Source organism: Atractosteus spatula, chromosome 23 (genome assembly GCF_055471065.1).
Source record: "Atractosteus spatula isolate fAtrSpa1 chromosome 23, fAtrSpa1.hap1, whole genome shotgun sequence".
Classification (NCBI taxonomy): domain Eukaryota; kingdom Metazoa; phylum Chordata; class Actinopteri; order Semionotiformes; family Lepisosteidae; genus Atractosteus; species Atractosteus spatula.
The window spans coordinates 12,574,898-12,586,413 of NC_142728.1; the positions used below are offsets into that span (position 1 = coordinate 12,574,898).

The 11,516-nt window shown below is 40.2% G+C and overlaps 1 protein-coding gene across 5 annotated transcripts in view; it reads left to right on the forward strand.

Annotated features, from left to right (window-relative positions):
- Positions 1-10,735, forward strand: part of LOC148816174 (calmodulin-regulated spectrin-associated protein 1-like) — a 41,306-nt gene extending 30,571 nt beyond the window's left edge. For 2 of the 5 annotated variants that reach the window (XM_088940806.1, XM_088940807.1), the window contains exons 10-18: positions 354-445; positions 972-1,056; positions 1,504-3,961; positions 4,105-4,241; positions 6,515-6,723; positions 7,808-7,910; positions 8,020-8,135; positions 8,446-8,564; positions 8,736-10,735. In XM_088940806.1, the coding sequence (XP_088796932.1) occupies positions 354-445; positions 972-1,056; positions 1,504-3,961; positions 4,105-4,241; positions 6,515-6,723; positions 7,808-7,910; positions 8,020-8,135; positions 8,446-8,564; positions 8,736-9,032 (3,616 nt within the window). In that variant the 3' untranslated portion in view covers positions 9,033-10,735. Of the gene's footprint in view, positions 1-353; positions 446-971; positions 1,057-1,503; positions 3,962-4,104; positions 4,242-6,514; positions 6,724-7,378; positions 7,643-7,807; positions 7,911-8,019; positions 8,136-8,445; positions 8,565-8,735 lie in introns of those variants that run through there. The other 3 variants (XM_088940809.1, XM_088904555.1, XM_088940808.1) reach the window with 3 other exon arrangements.
- The last annotated feature ends 781 nt before the right edge of the window (positions 10,736-11,516 follow it).

The following is an 11,516-nucleotide window of genomic DNA, read 5'->3' on the forward strand; positions in this document are numbered from 1 at the left end:
GATAAAGCAAATGTTACAATCGAGTCAACAGTAAGCTCCAAATTTGTGCTCTTAAACACATTAATAATGCTCTGCCAGTTAAGCAACTGATCTGTTTTATACAAAGAATTCTATAAGAAGGTTATGGTTTGGAAGCTCATTCCAAAAATGTATTAAACTGATTAAAAGCTGGAAGAATTTAAGGAGATTAAAAGGTGAAAGAGTTTATATACGTTTTCTAATATGTTGGCCATGAAGCAACATTAGCATCTTTTTATTGAATAAATTGCATTGAAAATAAGATTTGGATTTCAAAAATAATTTTAAGCGCTGATTATTTTTTCCCGAAGAGTAACATCTTATTAATTTTGCAGTATTAAAGGGAGTCCAGCATTTAGCCCATCCCATCCTTTGCTTCCTCTGAGACAGAAACAACAAAAATCCTTGCAAGGAGAAGAAAGTCCAGGTAATATGACGAATTCAACTGTTTTGCTGCCCTCTAGTGGTGTGCTGGAAACAAACAACAGTGCATGGAAGTTCCAAGTTGTGACAATGCATCAGAGCTTCTCAGTCCTAGTCCTGGAGTACCCATGTCTGCAGTTCTTAGTTCAGTGCATTCGTGTTTGTAACAAATACCTTGAACTATATTTCTAACAATTTCTGCGCACAACATTTTGCAGTCTCTACTCAACCTGATTATGAAGAATTTCCTCTTTTATTTCTTACTTAACAACTCTTAATATGTTGTCAGCTGGTAATGAAAAGGAGGGAATGGCATGATGTCATTCCATTCCCATAGTTGAGTCAGTGTTATGTTTAAGATTTCAGATTGTAAACCCGAATGACAATATAGGGGTTTTCCGGACCACGATTGAGAACCGCTGCCATACATAACAATTTGCTTGATGATAATGTCACAAACTATTGATACTTATGCAGAACACCAAATAATGCAGAGAAACTCATTCATCAGTTCTTTCTGCTTTAACCAGGGCATCGTCACCGATCCAACTCCCTCACACGAATGGACGGACAGCCCAAGGGAGCTGTGGTAGCCTGGCCAGAGAAGAAACAGAGGTACAGTGACCACTCTCAAATGCTCAGATGTGGCTTTCTATTTGAGCGCCCATTACCTTTGAACTAAAGGACCTTGTGTGCTGTTTTACTGCATACTTTTAGTTGATTGTTTTCAGTATTATGCAATATCACATAGAAAACCATTTTGGGATTTTCAAAAGAAGATTGTGTCTGACACTGGTGTTAAATTTAAGGACACTTGTTCTTTTGTAGTTTTGATTTATTGGAAATCGCCTCATTTCTTGGCTTTATGATGTAAGTTCATTTTTTTACAGATTGCCTGTACAATATTCTATAAACCTTAAAACATGTTGATGTTTACCAAAATGTCGTCGAAATAGTCTAGAAATTTAGAATGTTCATCTTAAGCAATAATAACGGTAGCAATTGCAGATATACAGAAACTGCCTTTTAGGTTGACCCTTTTATGTCTTTGTTTCTACACAGACCTCTGTCCCAGCCGACACCATATGCTCTTCATTATGCCACAGATAGCGATGTGGACATGGCCTCAGGGGACAGTGTTAGTCTAGCCAGGTCCATCAGCAAAGACAGCCTTGCTTCGAATGTAGTCAACATAACACCCAAACACCAGCCGCTTACTGCACCTCGGAAGGTCAATGGGCAGGGATTGCTGGGGAATGTCAACATCGAGGATGACGAGGAAGAAGAACTAGTGGCTATTATAAGGTCTGAAGATGGACTGCACAATGAGGGTCTTCCCAACCAAGGTGACCTACAGCTGCAAAGCATTTCCTCAAGGACTGCAACAGCCAGGTCTCCGAAAAGAAAGGTGGAAGAAGTACCCCCAGAATCCAGATCTGATAGCTTTTTCTTAGAACCACTGATGCCTGCAGTATTAAAACCTGCGAAAGAGAGATCTATAAACCTTAACAAAGAGGATGAGAGTGGAGAAGGGAGGTACAGAGGGCCATCCTCCAGGAGAGGGATTGATGGGCAATTGCCTTCAACAAGAAAGAAGGTTGGCATGACCACTGGGGGTGATCTCGATTTAAATCGCACCTTTACTCCAATTTCTAGTTCAGAATTTACCACCGCAACTGATCCCCCACTTGCAGAATCAACAGAGAGTGTGCATAGTGCTTTCAGACCTTTGGTCACCAGCAGTCTCGATCCTGCATCTCAGGAGCAGTTGGGAGGATTCTTCCTCCATGCTTGTGAGTCCGAGGATAAGCCATCTGCTTCCGCTGGCCGTGGCAGAAGTAGTCCATTTTATGTGGCTCCATCAACGTGGGAGATCAAGCAAGATTCAGATTCTGAAGTGCTTGATATGGATGAAGTTGATCAAGATTTTGAACTTAGTAAGGAGCTGCACCCTGTCAGACGGAAATACTTTGAAGAAGAGGAATCTGCTAAGCTCCAGGAGGATATGAAAGTAAAGGAGCACGAGGACAAAGATGGAGCCAGTGGGCGCTCGAGTCCTTGCCTCAGCACCATCTCCCAGGCCAGCAGTGTATCCATGGCAAGCGGCAGTGTGAGGATGACTAGCTTTGCTGAACGTAAACTGCAAAGGATTAACAGCCACGACACTAAATCGAGCACAAGCAGCTCACAAAAGACTACCCCAGATGGTTCAGAAAGCTGCCCTTTACCCCTGACCACCTGGAGACAGAAAAGAGAACAGAGCCCCACCCGGCAGAACAAAGACAATGTCCATGTCCTTGCCTCAGAGCTGGTGCAGCTTCACATGCAACTGGAGGAGAAAAGGAGAGCCATAGAAACGCAGAAAAAGAAAATGGAAGCTTTATCTGCAAGACAGAGGCAAAAATTGGGTAAAGCTGCTTTTTTGCACATTGTTAAGAAAGGGAAAAGTGAGACCCTCCCTCAGCCCCTAAAATCGGATTACTTTTCAAAAGAGGACCAACAGGTCAATGGAGAAAATTTAATCATTTCTACACAGGATTCGAGAGCTAAGGAAGTGTCATCAAAAGATGAATTCAGAGAGGACATGTCCAAAGAAAAGGACACGCAGGAAGGCAGAGGGACAGTTAGATGGGCAAGAGAATCTCCAGCTTCTCCAGGCAGTCTGGAAATGGACAACAAATTAAATACCACCATCATATTGGATGATGGGGCATCAGAACCTGACCTTAATGAATGCAATCGTTCAATCGAAATGCTGAATGAAGCCATAAGCACCATTCAGCAGCAAATGATGCAGCTTTCCTTGCAGCAGGACCTATTAATGAAGCAGAATGTCCCGTCTCCAACTGCTCCTTCTGCCAATGGGAGAAGCAACCCACCAGAACAAAAGGTTAGGCCTGCTGTCCATTTCGTGGAGCCATTTTCTCCGACAGGGAGCAGCACAATCCGTAAACCACCACGTTTAAGTTCAGGGAGGACACCGCGCTCAAAACCAACTGACCTTAAAATATCAAAGGATAAGCAAACTGTCTCTCGGGTTATCACGCCCACTCAAAGTGTTGAAACGCTTCCTCATTTAAGACAGTTTCCAGGTAATAGGACACCTAAAGGGGAGCCAGAGGATGCGGGTTCTACAGACAGCACACCTGGAGACTCTGGTAGCAGCACTTTGGATCGGGGCAATCTTAGACCTACTGCAAGCTTCCGGCTTCATGGTGAAGCCAACCAGCGGACATTAATTCTTTCTGCTTCTAGAGATACAAACAATGTCGTTTCTGAACAAACCTTCGATGAGTGTTTGCCCAACAACCTGCAAGAGTTGGAACTCAACACTTCAGACAGCTCTGGCAAGGAAAATGTTCCGTGTGAAGAATCATCCAAAACTAAAGCTCATCTCATTGAGGTGGATCTGTCTGACCTGAAGGCTCCTTCAGAAGAAGGGAGTTCCGACATTCAGGATATGACTGCAGAGGTCATTGGGGATGGTGAACAGAAGTCTGTCTTGGGATTCTTCTTCAAGGTACAGTGTGTGCTGGATTGTGTGTATAGCTCTGATTCTTTAATTGGAAAAGTTGCTTTGATAACCATTTATAATTGTGCCTCCCACATGTCTATTCTGTGATAAATATATAGATTCAAGGCTTTTTTATTTGCTTGTCATAGGATGAACAGAAAGCTGAAGATGAGCTTGCGAAGAAACGCGCAGCTTTCCTTCTGAAACAGCAGCGCAAGGCCGAGGAGGCTCGTCTGAGGAAGCAGCAGCTTGAGGCAGAGATTGAAATAAAGCGGGATGAAGCCAGGTACAGAAGATTAAGAGGCTTACGAGCAGGCTCTGAGGAAAGTTGCTCAAAATCAAAATCTAACAATGTTTTCCAAGGTTCACTGTTCTAATGCACACTTGCTGCAATATAAACATTGCATGACCCACTACTCCTCCATTATTCAAAACTGCAACATCTTTTATTGAGAGTTGCAAATTCTGCACTAATTTCATTTCACACTAACTGAAGTAACTTCTAATATGATGAACAGCTCCTAGTGTGCGTCCCTGTGCTTTTTAGCTGTTGTTGGATTGCATGGCATACTGATGTTCATGCATTCCGTTGATTATAAACTATTTAGGCTACAGGAAGGTTTAATTGCAACGCCTTAAGGACTGGAAGCTTTGCAGAGTTTGTTGTTGCTGAAATTATTTGATAAAGTATATTAATGTGATGTAATAAGGAGGGCACAACGTTACAATCTTACAGACTTCTAAGAAAACCTTGCTCCAAAAGTAGCTACAGTGCCTTGCGAAAGTATTCAGACCCTTGACTAGTTCTCTCATTTTACTGAATTACAAATCATACATTATAATTTAGTTCTCTTTGATATTTTTATTTCTAAGCACAGAAGCTCAAAATGAATTATTTTAATGTGACACTGTTTTATGCAAGAAAATATTCTTAAGAAAAACAAAAAACTGAAATATGCTGTTTGCATAAGTATTCAATCCCTGTGTTGCAGAAGCGCTGAGTTTACACAGGTGAAAAACAATTGCCCTAATGAGTACACAATTGCCTTACAATTGGCCTTTACCTGTGAATCATTAGAATAACTGCCACATTTTCTGGTTGAAATCCCCACAGTTAAGGGATCAGATTGTGAATCTGAAGGACAGCTGTGAAAATGAAGACTAAAGAGAATTCCAAATAAATTAGAGATAAAGTAAAACAAATGCATGAATTATGAAAAGGGTAGAAAACAATATCCAAGTGTTTGGATGTCCCTGTAGGCAGTGTTGGTTTAATTATCAGGCAGTGGAATCTACATCCAGCCACCCAGACACTGCCTAGAAAAGGTCATTCCTCAAATAAATCTGTGTGAACAAGAAGGAGACCTGTGAGAGAAGCCACAATCACTTTGAAGGAGCTACAGAGTTCAATAGCTGACAGTGGAGTTAAGGTGCACCAGTCAACCATAACTCTGGCCTGTATGGGAGGGTGGCACAAAAGAAGCCATTACTCAAAAAGAACCATGTGAAAGCACATCTGGAGTTTGCCAAAAAGCATGATAGTGACCCAGTTGCGATGCGGGAAAAGAGTTTATGGTCAGATGAGACCAAGATAGAGCTTTTTAGCCAAAGTTCAAAGCGGTATGTGTGGCGCAAATCTAACACTGCCCACACCTCAAAAAACACCATACCTACGGTGAAGTATGGTTGTTGTAGCATCATGCCATGGGCCTGCTTTTCATCAGCAGGGACTGAACATCTTGTTAAAATATAAGGAAGAATGGATGGTGCAAAATACAGGGAAATACTGCAAGAGAACCTGTTTCAGTCTGCTAAAAAACTAAAGCTTGGGAGAAAGTTCATTTTTCAGGAGGACAATGATCCCAAACACAAGGTCAAAGTAACACTGGAGTGGCTCAAGAACAGAAAGGTGAATGTCCTGCAGTGGCCCAGTCGAACCCTGATCTCAGTCCAATGGAGATTCTGTGGTGCTATTTGAAAATTGCGGTGCACAGGCATTATCCAACTAACCTGAACAACCTGGAGCAAATCTGCCTGGAAGAACGGGCCAAAATCATTTCTGAACAGTGTGCACAGCTGGTACATACTTACGACAAAAGGCTTAAAGCTGTTATTCCTGCAAAAGGTGGCTCTACAAAATATTACTATGTGGGGATTGAATACTTATGCAAACAGCGTATTTCAGTTTTTTTATTTTTCTTAAGAATATTTTCTAACAAAAACATTCTCACATTAAAATAATTAATTTTGAGTTTCAGTGCTTAGAAATAAAAATATCACAGAGAACAAAATTTCAATGTAGGATTTGTAATTCAGTAAAATGAGAGAATTGGTCAAGACACTGTAGATATAGGCCTAGATGAATGTTGATGAATGTATGTGTAAATAGATGTTTTCTTAGCTTTCATACAGGCTTCAAAGTGACTATTTTCATATTGCAGGAGGGATCAAGAAATATGTGCATGTAATTTAGCCTATTGATCGCAGTGTTGGTTAGAGTGTGCACTTGGGTCATCCAGTTTATGATCATGGTGCTCACACAATTTCCATTGCTTAAAGGCGAAAGGCAGAAGAAGATCGCATCAGGAAGGAGGAGGAGAAGGCACGCAGAGAGCTCATTAAACAGGAGTACCTACGGCGAAAACAGCAGGAGATGATTGAGGAACAGGGGCTTGCCAAACCCAAGACGAAACCCAAGAAACAGAGACCAAAATCGGTACACAGGGACGAGTCCTCAAGCGAGACGCAGTCCAAGTGCTCTTCGACTCGTAAGCAACTGTTTTTTCATATTGCCATATTCCAGAGCACTAATGACCTGTCTGCTGGCTATGTGTCTGGTGTTTGTTCTGCTTTGCCCTGAAAGGAATTTTCAGGTTCGCCTCAATATTACAGATAGCAGTCTTGAAAGGAGTGTCATTGGTCTGTTTTGAAAAATAAATCATTAACGGTTCTTTACCAGTAGTCCTGAGAAATTCAAACCTGCCCTAGCATGTGTGCACCAAAAAAAAATAAGTTTCAAGGAACGTTTTGCTCAGTGCAGGCTTAACATCTGTGTGTTATAACAGGGATGTTAAAATCGGGTGAAGCACAGATGTGTTATGTTCCAAAGAGTATGTGCAGGTTATTGAAACAAATTTTTAAACTCACTGTGGGTGTCTTTGTATGGCTACTAACCCTTTGCATCTGTCAAAACCACGATCCATTGTATTTCATAGGATTTGTAGACTACTAAAGTAACCCCAAACCTGAACCACTTGGGGTACCCTACTGAGAGCACTCAGGATTGATTACATAGTATACTGCATGCCACACTTCAAGGTATAAATCTCCTTGCTTCTAAAAGACCCCTTTGTCCTGTAAAGAAGCACTGTCTTGATCACTGTCTGCTTTAGTTCTCCAGTTTCCCATGTGTCTTGTACACAGGACAGTCTCCCAGGAAAGCATTATGGATGGCCTTCCAGAGTCGAGCTGAAGTTGTAGGAGGTGATTTTTCTTCCAAGTACCCATGCACTGCATGTTGCCATGTGTCATTATTTTTTTTACAGAAGTGGAGAGGCTGGGATGCAAAGGGTTATGATGTTATGAGTTATGTGCAGTAGGTAAGGGCTTTGTTCGAATGGTGGAGCCCTCCTGAAATATCTGCCTGACTTAAATAGTTCCCATTGGAGCAAAATGGGAAAAACGCACTGTTTCACTTACAGAATGGAGGACCTTAGTTTGGACGGCACAGTACATTATATTCTCAAACTTCTCACGGTTTGATTTCTCTCATCTTTACCTCTTATCTTTTTCAGCATTTTCTCTCATTTTCTGCTTACTTCTCCAATGTGTCTTGTTCTTCTCTGTTTTCAGCTGATAATCTCAGCAGCGCTCAGTCTGGGTCCAGTCTGTCGTTAGCTTCTGCTGCCACCACTGAGGCTGAGAGTGTCAACTCTGGAGGAGCAGGCTCGCAAAGGTACGCCTTTTTTTATTCCAGATTTCTCTGAAATGTTATCTTTGCTCTTCAATCTTAGACTAATCACTAGAATGCGACATCCTTTCTAAGCCATTTTCTATTTTTTAAGGGGGGAGTCTGTGGAATCGTTCCCCGGGTTGAGCAGAAATGCCAGTCGGAACACTGAGAGGGACTGGGAGAATGCATCAACAGCATCTTCCATTGCATCTGTGGCTGAATACACAGGTAAAAACACACAGAAGGCAGCATGGTTATGTCAAAGCAATGACTTTATGTTCTGGCTGTATGGTGTATGCTCAGATATTGTGGGATTTTTTTTAAGCACTTTGATATCGTTAGTGGAATTAGGAAAAAAATCAGCTTGTTTCAGGTACTGAGTATACCTGTAAGTTTAAATAAGGGAATTGTCATTTTTTCAATAACTAGTCTTTTTTGTGCCCACTGCCATATAAAGCATTTCTGTTACAAGTTCTCTAAGATGGTGTTTCGTTAATATATTAACACTGATAAAACTTATTTTTCCTTCCCTTTCAAGGTCCAAAATTGTTCAAGGAACCCAGTGCAAAGTCAAACAAGAATATAATCCACAATGCTATTTCGCACTGTTGTCTAGCAGGAAAAGTAAACGAGCCTCAGAAGAATTCCATTCTGGAGGTATGTTGAGCCGACCCGGGATAAAAATATAAATAAAAAGTTTTAGATTTTGAGGTGCATGTTAATGTAATACATTTATTAGTGCAGTGACGAATTTTTAACACTTTGGTTTTACATCTGCAGTTTAATTGAATTCTCTCCAATACTAAAAACCCTTATTTATTTATGTAGGAGCTTGAGAAATGCGAGTCCAACCATTTGATGATTTTGTTCCGTGACGGCGGCTGCCAGTTTAGAGCACTTTATTCCTACTTTCCCGACACTGAAGAGATCCACAAGCTGACTGGCACAGGGCCCAAGAGCATCACCAAGAAGATGATCGACAAACTCTACAAGTATAGCTCAGATCGCAAGCAGTTCAATGTCATCCCAGCTAAGACCGTGTCTGTCAGCGTGGACGCTCTCACCATCCACAACCACCTCTGGCAAGCCAAGAGACCAACAGTGCCAAAGAAAACGGGGAAATGAGGAGATCGCTCCAAAACCTTGCTTTCATCCTGGCTGGACTGCATTGACATCCACCGCGTATATTTTCCAGTAGATACATCGAAGACTCCTAGCATTTTCAGGTGTGACTTGCAAATCGGGACACAGTGTGGGATTTGGAAGAAGAAGGAGTATATTATTTTTTTGATATTTGAAAGTGTGAGTGGAGAGACATCTGCTGGATCTTAATGCCATCCGTTCAGGGTTGTTAGCGTTTTGTTTTTTTAAAAAGTCTCTGCATGTGGCGATTTTTTTCTAACAGGTGGAATTCTTATTACTTGAAGTTTTTTTTTTTGTTTGGCACTAATTGTGGAGTTCTTCTTTCGCTGATCCACTCTGTGACGAGACGATAGGGAAAAAACATTACTCAAGGGACATTTTCTCTCTATATCTCTGTCCGCTTCTTGTTCTAAGACATTTGTTATGAAGCTCCGGACTTTTCTTCCTTGGCGGGAGTACAGCACTGTACTTGTTCTTTCGCTGTAGTCTGACATCACATAATGCAAATGATCAAATATGTACTGCCAACTTGTCTCCCAACTTCTCTCAAAACATGCTGCTCAAAAAAAAATATTTTAAAGAGGAAACAAATGCAGGAGGTCCATCATAGGCTTTCACTGATTGTGGTACTGTTGTCTGTTTATTTTTGACTTTTAATTATAATAAAAGTCTGGTAATCATAAGGTAAACTCCAGGACTCATGACGTAGATTCATGATTTGAAGAGTTTTAAGGAATAAAAATAGAAGGTACGAAAGGGATAAGTGAGACCTTGGTGCAAGTGTCAAATTCTCTTTTTTTAAGAAGTGTGTGGTATAAAGGTTTAAAACAGGTGTTGTGTGTTCCAAAACAATTGTTAGAGGTAGAGGTGTTTCTACACAGGGCACAATATTCCTGTATGGAGGTGCACTCATGATCACGTTTTTAATGGTTTTATCATGCATTGTAATCATAACCAATGTTAGCTATTATTTTTATTGTTTTTTATTCAAAGTGAGCAGCATGCTCTGTTATGAAGAGTACATTTGCTGCTAACGTCTTGGGTGACAGTATTTAATCTATTCATAATGGCTTACTCTTTCGGATTGTTGTCTAATTATTTACAGTTATTAAAGAAGACACTCATGGAACACTTGAGAATACCAATCTTGAAACTTTTTTCTTTTTTTTGATATATTACCAATAGAAAACAGTTTCATGTTTGCCTCAAGATCAAATAATGAGAAGTTTGCACATAACCTTGCTTGCTGATCAAAGTAAAGTTCACTGCTGAGACCCTGTCCGAATGTGTAAAATGTGGGTTGCAAAACGCCATTCATGATCGTATGTATAAGCTCCAGCCGTTACTTAAAAGTGAGATGTACTTGTAACCAAAAAAAGCAGATAGGTTAACACTAACCAGAGCAAGCTAAAGGTCTTCCATTGCCCTTTTTCTCATGTTTCCAAATCATTCTTTAAAGAAGGCTTTAGAATACTTGTTAATATAATTTGCTGCATTTTGTATATATGTTTTGAATAGCTGTCATGTAAATAACTTTTGGTTTGTTTACTAAATACTGGGATTAGAATGTTTTTTTCTGTTACAAATACCATGCTTTTCATGCTTGTGCTTTTTTCCCTGTTTGTTTGATATTATGCCATATATTTATTTTAAAGAGAAGCACTGAAATTTAATAAATATTACCAGTAAATGAAATGATTTGTGTCCATTTTCCGTCCCATTTTAACTGCTTTGCAATTTCACACTTTCATTTGCAACATGCCTTTTGATTTCTGTCCTTTACCTTATTTTTCACCTTTTGTCGAACTTAAGGAATTAGACATACCCCTCACCCCAAAAATTGAGGTCTGTTTGTATATTTAACACATCCTTGCAATTTTAACATCTGAGCATAGCAGGGTGGGTGTTTTGAAAGACTTGCTGTAAGTTTTGAGTGAGGAACTGCTTCAATATTTGAACTACAGAGGGACAAGTAGAGGTTAATACTACACTGAAAAGTAAAAGAAGATTTTCAAATATGGTGTGTTTTTCCTATTTCCTTTTACTATAAAGGGAAGAACTAACTTTGAGCTGTTTGTAAGACTGGTAATATTGTCAGAACAATTTTGGACCTTCTGAAGAGCATATGTATACCAGTTTTAATCTCATCTATTTTAAGAATTGGTCTCTGCTTGATAAATCTGAGTATTTTAGGATATAACATCTAAAGAAAAGACCATAAGAACCTCAGTTACGTGTTTGGGAGGTAGGGATTAAATTGAAAAAACACTTACAAGCTTCATAAAATAAAGTTAATAATTCTAATGAACATTCTGAGTAACTGTTTCTACTGACATTAAAAACAAAAAAGGTATGCATTTTATGTGGGGTCTTAGATGTTGGTCGTGGCAGTGCAGTGGCTCTGTGGCTAAGGATCTGCGCTTGTGGCTGGAAGGTTACCGGTTCATATCCTGTGGCCGGCAGAGG